The 18,925-nt window shown below is 35.9% G+C and overlaps 1 protein-coding gene across 6 annotated transcripts in view; it reads right to left on the reverse strand.

Moving 5' to 3' along the window:
* The window catches only part of XRCC4 (X-ray repair cross complementing 4), a 304,053-nt gene extending 285,168 nt beyond the window's left edge, over positions 1-18,885 (reverse strand). For 5 of the 6 annotated variants that reach the window (XR_015248246.1, XR_015248244.1, XM_086697415.1 and 2 more), the window contains exons 1-2: positions 18,778-18,885; positions 4,512-4,660 (exon numbers count right to left, since the gene is read on the reverse strand). Coding sequence is in view for 4 of the 6 variants with exons in the window: in XM_086697415.1 (XP_086553541.1) it covers positions 4,512-4,650 (139 nt within the window). In the remaining 2 variants the exon portion in view is untranslated. The remainder of the gene's footprint in view (positions 1-4,511; positions 4,661-18,777) is intronic. The other variant, XM_086697397.1, reaches the window with a different exon arrangement.
* Positions 18,886-18,925: the final 40 nt, after the last annotated feature.

An 18,925-nucleotide genomic window follows, 5' to 3' on the forward strand; every position in this document is an offset into this window, starting at 1 on the left:
TTTTGAAGTTATAAAGACCTAGGAAGAGAAAATATTTCACAGAGAAATAGGAAATACATCTGTAGAAACCATCTTTAATGCCACTACAGAAAAAAATTATAAGAAAACACAAAAGAAAATTATGTCTACTGATGAAACATCCAGTAAAAAGCATTCTAAATTTCATTAAAATGAAAAGATACCTACCTGAAAATATTTCAGAGAATTTATTCATTCAACTCTCTTATTCAAAACAATACTTAATCAGCATCTACTATGTGCCAGGTAACATTCTACGCACCAGGGATACAAGTTTAACAGACAGAGAAAAATGCCAGCCTTATGCAGCCTAGATTCAAGTGCTAACATCTTAGGTATTCTCTTCGATATTCTCTTATGTTATGCCATCTGTGAAATGCTGTGATGATTATTGTTATGGAACATGCCATTTTTGAGGGAAAAAAACATGAAAGGAAATTTTCTATTTACACTTCCCCCTTTAAAAACTGTGAGAAAAAAATTCAGAAAAAAATGTACTTGAACATTTCCATTAATGGTAAATGTGAAATTTTGACTGCCTATTTAAAACTTCAATCCTGGAAAAACTTGGTCACCAGTTTTGAATTTTGTGCTAAGAACATCTGGAAGAAGCACAGCTGTAAGCATTCAATGTTCCAAAACCTTTGGTGACCAAAAATAAAAGCCATGGAAATAATAAAATTCAGCAAGGATACAGCTGAACCGCATAATAATGGCATAAAAAGGGAGCAGGCCAACATGACCAAAAACCAAGGAATTGTTCTCAGACATGTAGGAATCAAGAAAGCATCATTTTAACACTATTTGTGGGTAGATGAAGATGTAAATAAGGAACGAAGATTTTTTTCTTTTGGATACTTATGCATAAGGAACCGAAGACCGTGCATATCCTAGGTTTGTGTCAGTGCTTCGAAGACCACCTTATTATCCCATTAGGGATCTTGCTGTTTTGATGTTCATTTATTTGAGAGAGAGAGAGAAAGAGAGAGCACATGCGAGCAGGGGAGGGACAGAGAGAGAGACAGGATCACAAGGAGGATCCCAAGCATGCTCTGCATTGTGAGTTGTAGAGCCTGAAGTGGGACTCGATCTCACAAACTGTGAGATCCTGACCTGAGCAAAAATCAAGACGCAGACGCTTAACCAACTGAGCTTCCCGGGCGCCCCCTATTAAGGATCTTTGATGATATCACATCAAAGGTACTCTACTACCTTTATTAAAAATCCTTTGTCCACTGAACCCTGTCATATAATCTCCAAATAGGTCACTAAATATCAATGCTTAGGCCACATATAAGTAGATATAATTATGTGACAATAAATGTGTTAATAAAGTTTAATTTACTTTTCAATGAACTTTAAACTACTCTAGAGATGGGTAATATACGTTTCTCTTCACTGACTGAAATTCTTATAAAGGTCACATAATAGTCATCAATCATTAACCTACTTTGTGACTTAACTCTGCGATATAACCCTCTATAATGTTGAAGTGATGACAGACCACATGATAATTAGACCTCAAAACATTCATTAGATAAAACATTACTAATGGAAAAGAAATCAGTGAATTTAGTGTGTGGGAGATTAAAAGGAACCCCACATCCTTTTAATTTCACTCAAATGAAAAGAGAAAAAAAATTATCCAAATTGAAGGTTGCAGCAATCAAAAAATTGTACAAAAAAACAGGATGAGGTATAGGAAGGAAATCCATTTTCATGTTTCAATTATGTAATTGTTTCAATGTTCTTAATCATGTTATTGTCTATCTATAAAGTGCCAAACCAAATCATATTTATGTAATAAGCCTTAACTAAACATGGAAACAATGTTATATTATTTGGCTTGATACTTTGTCCCTGAAATGTACACAAGAAAATAGAAATGAATAATGAAAGATATAAAACATTTGTGAGATTAAAACTTAAATATTTTTGAAAATAAAATGACCATATATGGTGCATTATAAAATGTTCTGCTTGAAAGCCTGTTTAGTAAGGAAGCCAAAATGTTAACAATTCACCAAGGATACAGAAATCATACATCACATTTTTCTCACACTATTCATTAGCTGGAAAACAAACGACAAAATATACTACATTTACGACTAATGTCAACATTAAATAAATATACAACTGGAGTTTTCATTAAAAAACATGCTAACTCTAAAATAAATGATTCTCTTTCTTTTCTTTCCTAGCAAGTTTTATATGTTTGAGGCATCTTTTCATTCTCTCTTCCAAAGAATATCTATTGAGCATGTATTTTCTAGGCACTGGTCTAGATACTTCTAAACAATAACTGATGAATCACATGCATTCCTTGCTCCTAATTAATCTAGCCTAGGGAAACAATATTCATAATAATAGTATTAAGAACAACTGCCAGCACATTCTGTTTGACATACACAAAATGTTCCATAAATGTAAATTCAACTTAAATTTCCGGTTAAATCAAGATTTAACAGTTAATCGGAGCACTCGCTTATTCCCAATCCTTAGTAATAAAAAAAAAATTAAAACGACATTTTATTGTTCTTTGCTTTGGTGAATGAAGTTTACTAACTAGATTACAATTTATATTTTCTTTCGATAATTACATCTCTTAAAGCATCTCAAAGTCATCTGTCTACTCATAATTTATTATACAGAATAAGCCATTTGTCAACTATCAATATCTATGTTATAAAGAAAGTATTCAGTATTCCCTACATACAAGCAACCACTTCACCTAGGACTCGTATCCTGGGCTGTGCAGTTGAAACTGCTCTCTCTCCAGATAACTGGCATTAACCTACTGCCATGATCTTCAACCCTATGCACCTCCTTTTCAAAACAGAGCTATTGTCACCTGGGTACACCTTTACCAGCATACACAGAACTAACCTGACAAGTTCTGACTCATAAAAGGCAACAACTGATTTCTCTTACATAGAAATTTACAGCTGGGGCAACTGGGTGGCTTAGCTGGTTGATCATCTGACTCTTGATTTCAGCTCAAGTCATGATCTCAGGGTCATGAGATGAAGCCTTACATCAGGCTCCATGCTAAGCTTAAGATTTTCTCTCTCTCTCTCTCTCTCCCCTCTGTCCCTCTCCCCTGCTTGCGCTCTTAAAAAAAAAAAAAAAAAAAAAAAGGAAATTTACAGCTTAAACAGAGACCATAACAGGTACTGCAAACATTATCCTTGAAAACTCTTTATTTTAATAATACTTACATCAGCATTCCTTGCTGTCAAAAAAGGAGAATTAAAATAAATAAATAAACTCTGCAAGTATAAATTCAGTTTGACTGCACTGTGTAACAGAATTTTTAACATCCAAGAAAGAAAACTTTACCATGTAATTTTAAAAGACGATATAATAATTACAGTAACAAGTTTTAGGGAAATATTTCAAAATTGATAGAAGATACAAATGGTATATAAATTAACATGACAAATTTATTTTACCTAAAACATTATTTACAACATAACTCTAGAAATGACTGTTACATAACTGCGTAAATACTTTTTCAAGTCTTTCAATAAAATACTTTAATAGAGAATAAAAACTGCTATATGAGCAAAAGATAATTCCATGTATTTTCACTTTAGAACTGCCATGTTCCACAAATAATAATTAATTGCAGGGGCATCAGACTTTTTAAAAGATCACTGCCAAACATAAATTAAAAGTCTATTTCATGAAGTAATAGCGAAAATACCACATACAGTTTGAACCTTGATTTACAAAATTTTACACCATGGATTCTGTTTTGTTTTTGTTACATATGTAATGCATGTATACTAGAAAATAATTCAAACAATATAAGTGTGTGAAATAAAAAGCAAATCACTACCACCCCACTCCTCCAAGCCCACACAATCCCTTGGCCCAGCCAACCCACCTTCTTATGCCTCCCAGTATTTCCCTGGGGTCCTGAAAATACATATATGTATAAACTACTATTTATGTTTTGTATAAAGACATCATTTAAAAACCCTGACCAACTCTAAGTATTAAGACTAAACTACTAACCAGAATTTACTGGGTTACATGCTAATTTACCTATCCTTCTATTAATTATATAAAATGGCATTCAGGGGCGCCTGGGTGGCGCAGTCGGTTAAGCGTCCGACTTCAGCCAGGTCACGATCTCGCGGTCCGTGAGTTCGAGCCCCGCGTCGGGCTCTGGGCTGATGGCTCGGAGCCTGGAGCCTGTTTCCGATTCTGTGTCTCCCTCTCTCTCTGCCCCTCCCCCGTTCATGCTCTGTCTCTCTCTGTCCCAAAAAATAAATAAACGTTGAAAAAAAAAAAAATTAAAAAAAAAAAAATGGCATTCAATCTTAACAAATCTACACGTAAATTAGACAGCAATAACACGTAGAAGCAATCATGCTCATTTTACCCAGTAGCTACTAAAGAAACACTTTAATATGAAGTATCACTGAGGACTAAAAAACAGCACATTACTGAAATTTCACCTTTAAAAAACTTGCTTTGAACATTACCTGTTCCGGTCCATGCTGACTGACCATCAGTAAGTGTAATAACAAAACCAGATGCTAGCGTTCTCTCCCAAGCAATTTGTAGAAAATGAATTATATCTGGTTCAGAAGCAAAACAAATTCTGCTTACTTTTCTTTCCATTTCTGGTCACCTGTTATAAAATAATTAAATTAATATTTTTGTAAGAAACTTTGGCTATCAAATAATAATGTTTTCTTTTTTTCTTAATTTTTTAATGTTTATTTATTTTTGAGAGACAGAGAGAGACACAACATGAGTGGGGGAGGAGCAGAGAGAGACAGGTAGATACAGAATCTGAAGCAGGCTCCAGGCTCTGAGCTGTCAGCAAAGAGCCCGAAGCAGGGTTCAAACTCACGAACTGTAAGATCATGACCTGAGCCAAAGTGGACATTTAGCTAACTGAGCCACGCAGGCACCCTAAATAATAATGTTTTCTATATTGGTCTCTCAGCTACACAAAGCACCAAAGAAATATTAGTAAAATAGAACACTGTACAATAGTTAACCAAGCATCAAACAGTAAATCATAGTTCTATTCAATATTGGTTTATAATTTTTACAGATAAAACAGAAGCCCGTAAGTGCCAAACGAGTTGCCCAAGTTGTGTGCTGAAAAAAAAAAAACTATGCTCACCAATATGAATAAAGACTTTTCTTACTAATCCCACTTTCATTTCTAATGATTAGAGGTTCTTTTTCTATGAATTCAAAAACCATTCTTCTGCTAATTTACTCTAGAATCTTGCCCAAATTGACCTCAAACTTACCAAACTGTGGTATGACACATATTTGATTCAAAGCAAATAACTATATTCCTTCTAATACTGGAATATCCCTTGACCATGTGCACTTCGTTAAGAGAGGCTGAAAGGGGCACTTTGGTGGCTCAGTCGGGTAAGCATCTGACTTCGGCTCAGGTCATGATCTCATACACAGTTCATGAGTTCAAGCCCCACACTGGGCTTGATGCTGACAACTCAGACTATGGAGTCTGCTTCAGACTCTGTGTCTCCCTCTCTCCCTTCCCCTCCCCCACTCGCACTCGGTCTCTCACTCTCTCAAAAACAAACGTTGAAAAAATTTTATAAAAAAAAGAGAGATACTTAAGCTGTAGAAACCAACATCCAAAACAAAAACTACCCTAAAAATTACAAATATACAAAGAAAAAAACATTACAAAAAGTCAAAACCAGGAACAAAGCACACAAATTGCCAAAGATGAAAAACTAGAATTATTCTTTAATCACAAAGCATGAATCTCTTGCTAGATGATCCTTAAAAAGCTAGAAAGAATTCTTGGGGTGCCTGGGTGGCTCCGTCGGTTGAGCATCCAACAGCTCAGGTCATGATCTTGCGGTCTGTGAGCTCGAGCCCCGCGTCAGGCTCTGTGCTGACAGTTCAGAGCCTGGAGCTGCTTCAGATTCTGTGTCTCCCTCTCTCTCTGTCCCTCCCCCGCTCATGCTCTATGTCTCTCTGTGTCAAAAATAAATAAACATTAAAAAAAAATTTTGTTAATAAAAAAAAAGCTAAAAAGAATTCTTTAATCTTTTATTCAGGGAGAAGGTACAAAATTTCTTCCGTTTTTATGAACAAAATGTATAACATGCTGTAAAAATCCAAAGTAAATTGTTAACTGACACTTGACTGACAACTGATTAGTAAGTTTTAACAAGAACAAAATCTTAAAGCAGTTTTAATTCACTTTCTCAATTTAAAACTACTATATTCTTGGGGCGCCTGGGTGGCTCAGTCGTTTGAGCGTCAGAGTTCGGCTCAGGACATGATCTTACGGTTTGTGAGTCCAAGCCCTACATCGAGCTCTTTGCTGACAGCTCAGAGCCTGGAGCCTGCTTTGGATTCTGTGTGTGTGTCTCTCTCTCTGCCCCTCCCCCGCTTGTACTCTGTCTCTCCCTCTCAAAAATAAACATTAACAATTTTTTTAATTTTTTAATTAAAAAAACTATTACATTCTCATAAAGCATATTATTTTTCTCAATTAACAATTGCATATGAGAATACCAACAACTGAAATATGAAGAAATGCCCCTTGTCAGCTCTTTACACAATTGAATATGAAAATAAAAACAACTCACTTTGTCAGCTCTTCACAAAACCAATTTTACTACAAATCTCTATCTTCTGGGAGTGGAGGAGATGCTTAATTATAGAATGCTAGAGCTATTCTATCTTACAGTAAAAAGCGTAAGGAAGCAGGGCAATTTCCAGAATAAAAGAAAGAGTATCTAAAATTAAGAATGTAAGATACCTCTAAATTGATAAATTAACAATAATTCTAACTGCTACCTAAAGTGTACTCAGAGGAATGTTTATTCTTCTTCCCAGTAAGAGACAAAGTTTTAAAATAACCATACTTGAAGCCACATCAATTAAGCATGTTTGTGTTAAAAATATACAAATCTGTAGACTTGACTATAACATAATCACTGAAAAAATATAATTCTTTTCAATATTTCATTTAGTCAAAAATTTTCCTACACTGAGGTTTTTTGTTTTGTTTTGTTTTTGGGGGGTTTTTTGTTTGTTTTGTTTTGTTTTTTGCCTAGATGTGCTTACTTCTGAAATGCTTTATTCATTTGGGAATATTTTCTTTTAAATCAATTAGTCAAAACCACTTACCATGCAGCTAATTATCCACATGCTCTGTAATCCTTAAATTTGAAAATTACTGGAAAATGCATATTGCTGTTTTTCTATGCCATTCATTGAAAAAGACACATAGCTAAAAGCCTTACATAATTCTCATAGGCCTCAAATCCACAACTTTGGCTGGGGGAGGGTAATAGAAACTACTTATGAAGGCCACTTTTTGCCTCTAGAATTTATATACAGACACACAGATATACAAACTGACACTGATTATTTCATCTTAAATAAGCCTCAAGAACATGGCCATTGTTAGCAATTAATGTAACTTTGTGAAAAAGAAAACTCAGCACTTAGAACTGCTGATAAAAAGCAACTGGTTTCACTGATATTTTTACCCTAGGGGGGCCAAAAGACAAATTAATTATTGACACAAAGTAATCTAAAATTGATTATTTCAGATACTTCATCCTACTTTCACAATGATACACAGAGCTTTAACCTCAATAATGTTAAAAAGACATTTAGGGATCAGATTTGTTTTAACATCTTTGAATTATTCATGTTTCAAATATTTTCCATTGTCTGGTCAACTCTAGGTTTTTATAGCTAAAACTAAATCAAATTATTTTAAAGATTCCATTATTTTATTGTACTCAGATTTGAAACTGTGGATGCTGTGAGTCATGTTTAAGCACTTGTATATTAATAGCACAAGTCAGTATCCTGTAAATACTTTGTAGTGAGTGCCTCAGTAGCCTCAGATATGTCTTCTATCAACCGAGCTTTAATTTCCTGATAATATACTATTTGAACCACTTTTGAAAGAAATTCATTCTTTACTTACTGAGGTCACCCCCTCATTAAATATCAAATACAAATTATCTAAGAACCAACCACAAAGCAGAAGAAAGGATGACTTGCCATGTCTTTTAAGATTCCTAAGGGCAAACCAATGATGTCTTTGCTTTCGCCAGCCCTATAAATGGGAATACTCAGCCATAGTTTTTCTGCCCCAAGAATACTTCAAGAAAGGGGTGGAATCCTCTTCAGAAGGACTGATTGATTAGGACCATAAGAAAGCCTATGTTTTGTTTTCTAAGGGCACTAAAGGTCGCACTGGTATCAGCACCTCTCCCAGCCAGAGCCAAGGATCTAAGACATGCCTGCAGGTGGAAACAGTTGGGTCCCACCCCAATTTGTACATCAGTAGCTTTATTGAGAGCTCAGAACAGTTGAGAATTGAGAAGCTTATCTTTAGTACTTTGTGTCTCTGATACTTGGCTTCCTTCTTAGGAGAGAAATAAGTTGTTGGCTGGTATGCAGTTGATGTGATCTACACTCTGAACAAATACCATTCACAGTTGCCTCTGAATAAACAAGACGCTTTTTAAATTAGTTTACAAAGAATTTTGTATGCCCTTTTGGATGCTGATAAGAAGCAGTGCAGAAGCCAACTCTCTTAGGTCAGCTCAAGTTAGTGACAACACTGTATCATTGATAACACCATTTTGAACTTGAGCTTCTTTTATTTTCCTTTATAGTTAAATTACAGCTTCTTTTCAAGCTGCTTGGGCTGCAGGTGTTCAAACTTCTGCAGCTATGCCAGATCAGAAGAGACTAAATGCATGTTTCTAATGAAGCAATTAACTTAAGTGCCCCCTTGTTGAGAAAAGTAGGCTGATACCTAAAGTGAGTTCAGAATAAAGATTAGCACACAGCACATTGCCACTAAGAGTCTGTAATTAGATTCCTGATCATGTTATTTTGTTTAACCTTATTTTTTTCTTAAGGAAGAAAAGAAAAAAAAATGTAAATTGTAAACCAAAAGCACGGTAATAATTTTTTTTTTAAGTTCTATCATATTATAAAAATTCAAGGACAGGACCAAATATATTACTCAATAAAAAGGAAAGAAAGGTTTATGTCACAAACACTGGGCTATTTACTTTTAATAATACAAACGTCACACAATTCAGGAAAACTAAATGCAAAGAGGATGACTATTTTCCCATTTGTTTAGTATTTTTTTTAAAAGCATTGATTATCCATACTAATCTTAACAGAATTCCCAATTGAAGACTTTTTTTTAATTAATAATTCATTCCTAGAATTTTCATTATTTTTTTCCTATAATTTTAATTAATAACATGCCAGCACCTACCTAAAGGGTAAATTCAGTTTTTTTTAAATCAATTTACCTTTAAATTTCCAAGGCAATTAAAAATATTAAGCTAACTTTCTATAGAAGAAATCGTTTCTTGAAACAATGTTTTCACGTTCCAGTTTCCTAAACTTTAATGATAAAAAACATAATATTATTCAATATTTTTCTAATCATGTCAATATTATCCCCATTCTAGTAATTTAGGAATGAAAGTAAAGTGACCAGCGGTCCAGGTTTGTCTGAGATTTTCCTGGTTTCAACACGGAAAGTCCACGTACAGTAACCCTCTTAACCCCAGGCAAATTAGGATGGACGGTTCCCCAAGGTAAGAGTAAAATATAGCTAAGACTGTTGGCATAATCTTGTTCAAAAACTTGTAAAATACAGCTAAGTTCAAGTTACACATTAACAGTCTGATGCTTCAGAAATAAAGCATTAAAACTATAAAATAAGTCTAAAAATTAAGGCATCTTTGCCATGGTCATAGTCCATTCTCAATTACCTCTCTTATAACTGTGGAATGCCAGCTGCTGCCATTCCAAATATCGTATTACTGCTCATTTCCTCTGCTTATCTTTTACAAACACCATTAATAATCATTAGTTTCAGTGATTCATTTAAAGTTCACTTCCTCTCCTTTTTTCTTTACCCAATGAACTAAGTATTTAAAAACAATAAAAGGCCTGAATAAATTTCCCACATAAAATCTAACACCTCGATCCGAAATGCCCTGAAAATTGGACCCACAGTTCCAGAACTTCCTTTATCTTCATCAAATGGACACTCTCAATTACAAATAAACTTGGCAGAAAGGATGAGAGTATACTTATCATTTTGGAAACTTTCTAAACTTTCACAAGAACACTTCAGTCCTAATTGCAGAGTTTCATGTGAGAATGACACTTAACAGAACTGAAGAGATAAGATAATACCTGAAATACAGCATTAGCTAAACAACAGTCATTTTTTCATTAAGAACTTAGTAATTATGATTTCTTAAGCCTTGAAATTCTGACACCTCTCTTGTATTTTAATTTCAGAAGAGTGAGGGTGTTCCTATGAAATACCATCAGTTAAGCATATATACAGTCTATCCTACTTGAAAAATGTGCTGCCCAGAAATGAAATCAAACTAAACACACTTTCTGGAAAAGAAATAGGACTTGCACTGTCCTTTTTCCCGCATTCACAAACCCACCATTTACTTACAACTGTACCCATTTATCTGCCTACTTCCAATGGCAACCAGACGATGAATAATAAGATTGGGGTACAAATCAGAGTTAAACCTGAAAAAAAGATCCCTACAACATATCCTCAACTGGTGACACTACCTAATTCAGCCATACACAACTATTCAGGAACTATATGAAATTGCCAGTATTTAACAATTTTTAACCTACACACACACACACACACACACAAAAATGACTTCACATGGTTCAAATGACAGTAAGTTATAAACAACCCATTCCTAATTGGATGAATAATTACATATTTATTTTCAAGATAAAAACAAAAGAGCAAAAGATGAACTAAGCTCATAATTGTTGTGTTAGGTGATGGGTACACAGGGATCTATTACTCTCTCAAAATCATTCTCTCAAAATTTTTAAATTTTTTCACAGTAAAATGTTTAAAAAGAAGAGGGTTCAGTAAGTATTAGTTGACCATCACGTTGATTACGTTGTGAAAGAGTACTTTTGTAAAAAGAGAAAACATCATCTATTAGAAAGATATTCTTAAATATACAACTTAAATATGTAATTTAACACTTCAAAACTTAGGACCCTATTTAAGAAGCAGTGAACTCAGTGTTGACTCTTTAGTAACAGTCTTTATGTGGTAAGCATTACACCAGAAATACTGGTGTGTCATGCACCTTTGACTAACTTAGAGATGAGCACATGATTCAAGTCAGGACCACAAAGACCAGTGAAGCTCAATTCCAGGACTTTGGATATACATTCTTCTCTACTGGACTTGATGTTCTAACACTGCGAGCTTGAAGCCGCTGACAACAAAACCAACAGAACAGAAAGTCAAACTGAGGTGTGGGGAGCAGCTCAGATCTGATTCCAGGGGTACCAAAATCTAGATCTAACTATAGATGGTTCAGGTATGAGGCCAAGAACGTTGTTTTAGGCTTTGGAATCAGTCAGACTTCAGTATGAATCCTCACTGTCATGCCTTGGTTGTGTAGACTTCAGCAAATCATTTAATTCTCTAAACTTCAATTATCTCATACCTCAATTATCTCATACCTGCAAAATAGCTTTAAGTCAGCAAACTGTGTATTCCATCAGTGACAGGAGTACCAAACTTTGGGAAACATTAAACTTACAATATTCAACATCAAACACCAAGTTTTACACTTTCAGCTTAATACGCTTACACTCTCATCACATCTAAAACACATGACATTTTGAAAAGACTGGGCAACTTTGTTATCACTACATGATAATCGGTAACAAATGATTCAAGAAGACAACTGGTCAAGGAGCCAACTTTGCATAATGGTCATAATCCTAATGATTCGGCGGGGGGGAAGTATATTCAAAACAAAGGTTCAAGTCTTGGTGACACTGCAAAAATACGTTTTCCAAGTTTTAAAAATCACTAATTAATAAGTCTAATGCTTTCTCCTTAAAACTCAACAGCTTACCTCAAAGTATCCACAAATGATCTCGGGAAGAGGGATCAAAACAATTTAAATTTAAAAATTTTTTCTCTTCCATCTTTACTACACTGAAAAGAATAGATTAAAAGACTTTTATGGACCTCTAAATACAATTTTCTTTTTTATGTTTATAAGATCTTTATAGAAATAAATGTAACTCCTGGCAGAATATACAACCTCAATTATACTTTGCATCCATTCTTCACAATATAAAGATAACAGTGTGATGTGGTTAAATGATTCAATTACTATATAAAAGCCATCAATCTCTGTTATAAGAAAAGCAACAAGAGGGTCAGTCTTGATACCCATAGTTAACGCTCTTCTAGGACTGTTTTAGGACTATCATTCAAAGAATGCTCAGTTTAACCTTTTTCTAGACGTCTGCAAAACAGATGGAAGATTGTTTGTATGGTTCCAATGACTTGGAAAGCTTCAAATGTCTCTTTACTTTGCATCAAATGTTCTATTACAGTGATATTCATATGAGAACAGTAGTGAACTATGACATTCAACCAAACATATCAACTTTACTTGCTCTGAATATTCTCATTTTTCTTGAGACATAGTTGTCAAATAATAACAGAACAAATTTTCTCATCACATTTAAACTTCACAAACTTATGTTTTTTCTATTGCTAAATTCACAGAGCATAAACTTCCCAAAAATAATAGCTAAGTCTTGACTTCAGCCAATTTTTATAAGAATAATGTGCAAGATGATGAGGTTGGTTCCCAAACACAGTATTAAGGCAAGAAATTTTGATTCAATTTATAGATGAGTATCATTGCACAACTAATTTATAAAATTATAAATTGCAACCATGCTGTCATTTTTTAAAAACATAAGTTAAGCCCAAATATGAAATTATATCAGTATACTATTTTATATACCTACTATTTATATACCTACTATTTGATATCTACCTACAAATTACCAAAGAATTGTCAATATATTTTTTTTAATTTAACTTTAAGTGCCCCAAAGTTTACACAGATGTTATCCTACTTTCTCTCAGCAGCTGTTCATTGGACATGTCCCTTATTTATTGATATACTGTGTTCAATGCTAGGGTCACATTTCTTAAACAGGAACTTGGCAACTTCCAAACTCTATGGTAAATATTGACATATCTCAGCATGTCAATATTTATACTGTCAGGACTCTGACGAGTCTCCTCAACAATGGGAGTATCTTAATTTCTAAGCAGCAGCTTGCTTCTGTTCCAATTGAGCAAGGTCTTACGTTATTCAATATCATTCTCACTAACTATTTGGATAAAATTATAAGTAAGCTAATAGTATCCTCTAACATAAAGACCAGATTGAATTCCTTGCTGATTTCAACATTTTGGACACTTACAGGGTTAGTAAAGTTCAAAGAAGGCACAAAATCAGGAATGCCTTCCAAGGAATATTTGTTTTTGATTACTTAATCCCAAGCCTAATCATTATTTTCATCCTCATTAATGGGGCTGAAAGCTGCTGAAGCCTTTTCAGAATTTATAGAGTTAAATTATCTCCTCTTCTGTTAGTACTAAAGGCTAGGCAACATCACAAAAAGATTGGCTTACAGACTACAACAATGATAAAAATATTCAGAGGAGAGTTTAAATTCAGAATGTTTACCATAAAAGGTAGTCGGAAGTCTAGCTCATTATCTAAGATTATATAGCATTTTAAATGCAAAATTAATTTACCTAATATGGGGGCCAACTATCAGAAATCATGCTAACAAACTAATCATTTTTAACTCAATCTTAACAGCAATTTCCATATCAGTGGAAGAAAATCTTTGCAATATCTTGAAAATAGCCTGGGATTTCCCAATGGCACAAAGCAAAAGTTTAATTTAAAGCTATTGGCAGGGGGCGCCTGGGTGGCGCAGTCGGTTAAGCGTCCGACTTCAGCCAGGTCACGATCTCGCGGTCCGTGAGTTCGAGCCCCGCGTCAGGCTCTGGGCTGATGGCTCAGAGCCTGGAGCCTGTTTCTGATTCTGTGTCTCCCTCTCTTTCTCTGCCCCTCCCCCGTTCATGCTCTGTCTCTCTCTGTCCCAAAAATAAATTTAAAAAGTTGAAAAACAAAAAAATAAAGCTATTGGCAGTGCAGGCGTCTAGCAAAAGCATGAATGCCTCATGAGCAGTTTGGAATTCTAGCATTCCCCTTTGAGGCAACAAAAATCTCAACAGTGTTATCCCAACAAGAGCCCAGTTTCATCAAAATTTAAAATTGCTGACTATAATAACCCTCTGTTCATCTATTTCAGCCAGTGTCTTAGAAAAAAAAGCACAACTCATGTTCCCATCAGCACTGGCAGCTTCACAAATGACAAGAAGCAAATTGCCCAGGACTATAAAATGCATTAACTACCTCCTACCTGTATAAAAAGAACTATTTTTCTATTATTTAAGGACAGCCACCTTTTCCTAGAAAACACAGTTTAGCAAATAGAGTTAAATTTTATGCTCAGAAGATTCGGATTGAAATCACAATTCTACTGCTCCAAAGCTCAGTGACTTTGGTCACGTCATTATTATATTAAAACATTCACTGATGGGGCGCCTGGGTGGCGCAGTCGGTTAAGCGTCCGACTTCAGCCAGGTCACGATCTCGCGGTCCGCGAGTTCGAGCCCCGCGTCGGGCTCTGGGCTGATGGCTCAGAGCCTGGAGCCTGTTTCCCATTCTGTGTCTCCCTCTCTCTCTGCCCCTCCCCCGTTCATGCTCTGTCTCTCTCTGTCCCAAAAATAAATAAATGTTGAAAAAAAAAAAAAAAAAAAAAAAAAAAAAAACATTCACTGAATGCTCCCTATGTACCAAGCTTAGATATTCCCAAAATGAGTAAGACACATTCCCAACTCTCTAGTGAAATAAAAAAACCCAAAAGGAATTATTTTACAAGTTTGTAAAGTGCAGAGACAGGGTGGTACCTCCTCTCAAGAGTACATGTAAGCCAGCCTGACATTTCAAGGAAGGCTTCCTTGAATTACACCTGATATGAATCTTAAAAACTGAAAAAGGAAAAAAGGATAAGAAAAGGCATTCCAAGCACAAGAACTTGCTTGAGCAAAGGCTTGGAGGCAAGAAACAACATGATATATGAAAATGATCAACAATTCAGTGTTTCATGATGACTACAAATCAAGGATGACTAAATTCAAATAACCAGTCAAGTCCATTCATTTAACCAAAACATGCACATTTGTATGCATCAGACAGTGTTTTAGAATTTGGCATAAGGAAGCAAAACAGATAACAATTCTTGCCTTTTTAAAACTTACGGTTTAATAGGAGACAAACGATTAAAAACCATAAAAAACACGTAAAATATACAACATGGTGATAAGCTATAGCAAAAGGAGAGGATAAAACAAGAGAAAACTGGGAGTATAGAGGCCAGTAGGGGAAAGGGGGATAGTTACAAAGCCTCAATTTTAAAGGTTTTATTTTCATTATTATTATTTTTTTTTATTTGAGAGAGAGAATGCGAGCATAAGCAGGAGAGAGGGGTACAGGAGCAGAAGGAGAGAAAGAGAATCCTAAACTGACTACACGCTCAGCACAGAGCCCAACCCCAAGACCTGGGGTTATGACCTGATGCGAAATCAAGAGTAAGATGTTCAACCAAATGAGCCACCCAGGAGCCCCCGCTTTTTTTTAAATTTTTTGTTTCTTTTTTTTTTTTTTTTTTTAATTTTAAAGAGGCAAAGTTGCAATTTTTTAAAGGAAGTTGAGGTAGGCTTTCTTGAAAGGGTGATATTTGAGCACATACATAAAGGAGATGAAAGATTTAGTTGTTTGGATGTTTGGGAAAAAGCATTCCAAGCAGATGAAGCAGTTGGTGGAAAGGCCCTAAGGTAGCCGTGGGCTTGGTATACTGAAGAAACAAGGCAGCCAATATGGCTGAGACAGAGTGAGGCGAGGAGAGAATACCAAGGGTGATGGGAAACCAGATCATGTAGAGTTTTGTAGGCCAATGTCAGGATGTTAGCTTTTACTGTGAATCAAATGAGAAGTCATGAAACGTTTTCAAGCAAAGAAGTAATTTCACATTCCTTCTAATAAACTTTCTATTTTGGAGTAATACTGAATTTACACAAAAGTTGCAAAATAACACAGAGTTCCCATATACACCTGCCCCAGTTTCCTCTAATCTTAACATCTTATATTACCATGGTGCATTCATTAAAACAAAGAAAGCAACAATGGTGCATCACTACTAACTGAACTCTAGACTATTTGGATTTTACCATTTTTTTCCTCTAATATCTTTTACCTGTTCCAGGATCCAATCTAAGATAACACATTGCATTTAGAATCTCACATTTTAGGGGCGCCTGGGTGGCGCAGTCGGTTAAGCGTCCGGCTTCAGCCAGGTCACGATCTCGCGGTCCGTGAGTTCGAGCCCCGCGTCGGGCTCTGGGCTGATGGCTCAGAGCCTGGAGCCTGTTTCCGATTCTATGTCTCCCTCTCTCTGCCCCTCCCCTGTTCATGCTCTGTCTCTCTCTGTCCCAAAAATAAATAAACGTTGAAAAAAAAAAAATTAAAAAAAAAAAAAAAGAATCTCACATTTTAATACAATTTCTCACCTATATTTTAAAAGTATCATTCTGGCTATTGCGTGCGAATAGATTGCAAAGAAGCAAGGAATGAAGAAAGCAGAGAGACCAGCTAGAACTATTACTGTTAATCCAAGCAACAAATCATAATGACTAATAACAGACATCCAAGGAAGAGATGATCAATGTGCTAACAGCAGAAATAGTAGGAAATGGTTAAATTCTAGATATATTTTATGGAGAGAGTCAACAAAAGACTCACTGATGGATTTGATGGACTAGAAGACAAAGCAGGGTCAAGAACGACTCCAAATACTTAACTTTGAGCAACTGGCTGAACAGAGTTGCCATCAACTGAGGGGAGAAAGATTGGAACAGGTTTTGGAGGAAAAGGAGTTCAGTTTGTAACATGTAAGTTTGCAATACCTTTAAAGAATCCTGTTGTAGACAACAGGATACTTGAGTCTGGAGTTCAGAAGGGGGGGGGGGGACTAGGAATATGAATTTGGGAGTCTTCAGTATACAGATGGTATTTGAAGTCATTAAGACTTGATGATATCATCAAAAAAAAAAAAAATGTAGGAAGAGGAAAAGAACAGAACCAAAGAGTGAGCCTTAGAACACTTCAACAATATGAGATCAGGAAGAGTAGAAGGAAGACAGAAAGAACAACCAATAAGGTAGAAAGAAAACCAAAAGAGTGGGATGTCCTGGAAATCAAGTGAAAAAAAATATGTATCATGGAGAAGGAAGTGATTAATTGTGTTAAAGGTTGCTGATAGGTCTAATACAATAAAGACTGGGAATGATCAACACCTGGAGATCACTGGTGACAATAACAAAAGCATTTGGGGGAAGAATGGGAGTAAAAGCTATACTTTTAAAAAGAGCACTTCGGATTGAGAACATAAAGAAGTCTTTGGAGGATTTTTGTTCAGAAGAGAAATAAATAGGGTTAGAAGTGGAGAAAGGTTAAGAGAAGCATTTCTTAAAGTAAAGTAAAAGAAATAACATGCAAGTCAAACATGGGTCTTAAACTAAGGGCCATGGGGAAACAATATAAAAAAGACGGGGGTGGGGAGAAAAGGACAAAAATAAACAGAACACAAAGAACCTTAATCTTAAATTAGGAAGGCTATTGAGGGTTAGAGAAAACAAGCAGTTAAGTAAAACCACGGTCTTTTAACATACGCAACTACCAGTGTATTTTAAAAGGAAATCATACAAAAGGAAATCATTAACATCAATACTAGATACAAAATAAAAAGGAGTTGGGGGGGGCAGCCTAGTGGTAAAAAGCAATACCAATTTAATTCAAAAACCTTTATTGAGTTTCCAAGAACTATGCAACCTGAACACTTCAAAACACCTGTTTCTTTATCTAGACTATGCAAAGACAAAAACGGAGGGATAATACAGCCTCATCAAATGGGATTATCAAAACTAGAAGAAGCTAGGGGCGCCCGAGTGGCTCAGCGGGTTAAGCGTCCAATTTCGGTTCTGGGTTCAAGGGTTTGAGCCCCGCTTCAGGCTCTGTGCTGGCAGCTCAGAGCCTGCAGCCAGTTTAGGATTCTCTCCCTCTCTCTCTCTCTGCCCCTCCCCTGCTCATGCTCTCGCTCTCTCAAAAAATAAACATTATTAAAAATTAAAAAAAAAAAAAAACTGAAGCTAAATAATACTACTGATTAAAAGAGAGTACCAAAGAACTACTGAACTCAGGAAAGGGCAGTTCCTTTCCATTTGTTACTACAGAAATTTCTTTCCTGACCCAAAGGGATTAGTACACTTCGGTCCCAGGTGAAACCCATGGACAGTTTACAAAGAGCTGGGAATTGGGAGACAGAGAGAGACGCGGCCAGCGTTAGAAAAACGTCCAACAGCCTACTTAACACAATACTCCAGATTCAAGTGTTTTCCTAATCCCACAACCAATACAAGGCTTTTCCAAGGCGCTCTTAACTCTAAAGAATCCCTGAGGTGCAAAGGAAGAAACTGAAAAGAGGGCGTGGCAGATGCACGCCCTGCGCCCAAGTTTAGGGAACCCAGGCGTCCCCCAAGAGTCCGTAAACCGAAGTCTCAGGAGCATACAGTGAGAGGGATCCGAGCTGGGAAAAATCCAAACACCGAGTTCTACAGGGAAATAACAGACAACTAAAAATAAAAAAGAAAGCGAAACAAAAAAAGGACAGGACTACAGATAACTATTACTAAAATACGCAGCCCCCACTTCCGGACACTACCTCTCATTCGCTCCACTTCCGGTCTCCTCCAAAAGGCCCGCTCCTACAGACAGACGACCCGCAGCCAATGAGAGTGTCGTCCACTTCCGCAGAAGCGCATGACGTCTCTTAACTCCTGCCTTTTCCGGTTGCGAGGAACCTATCCTAG

This window comes from Puma concolor, chromosome A1 (assembly GCF_028749965.1).
Source record: "Puma concolor isolate L17-30 chromosome A1, mPumCon1.1.hap2, whole genome shotgun sequence".
Lineage (NCBI taxonomy): Eukaryota > Metazoa > Chordata > Mammalia > Carnivora > Felidae > Puma > Puma concolor.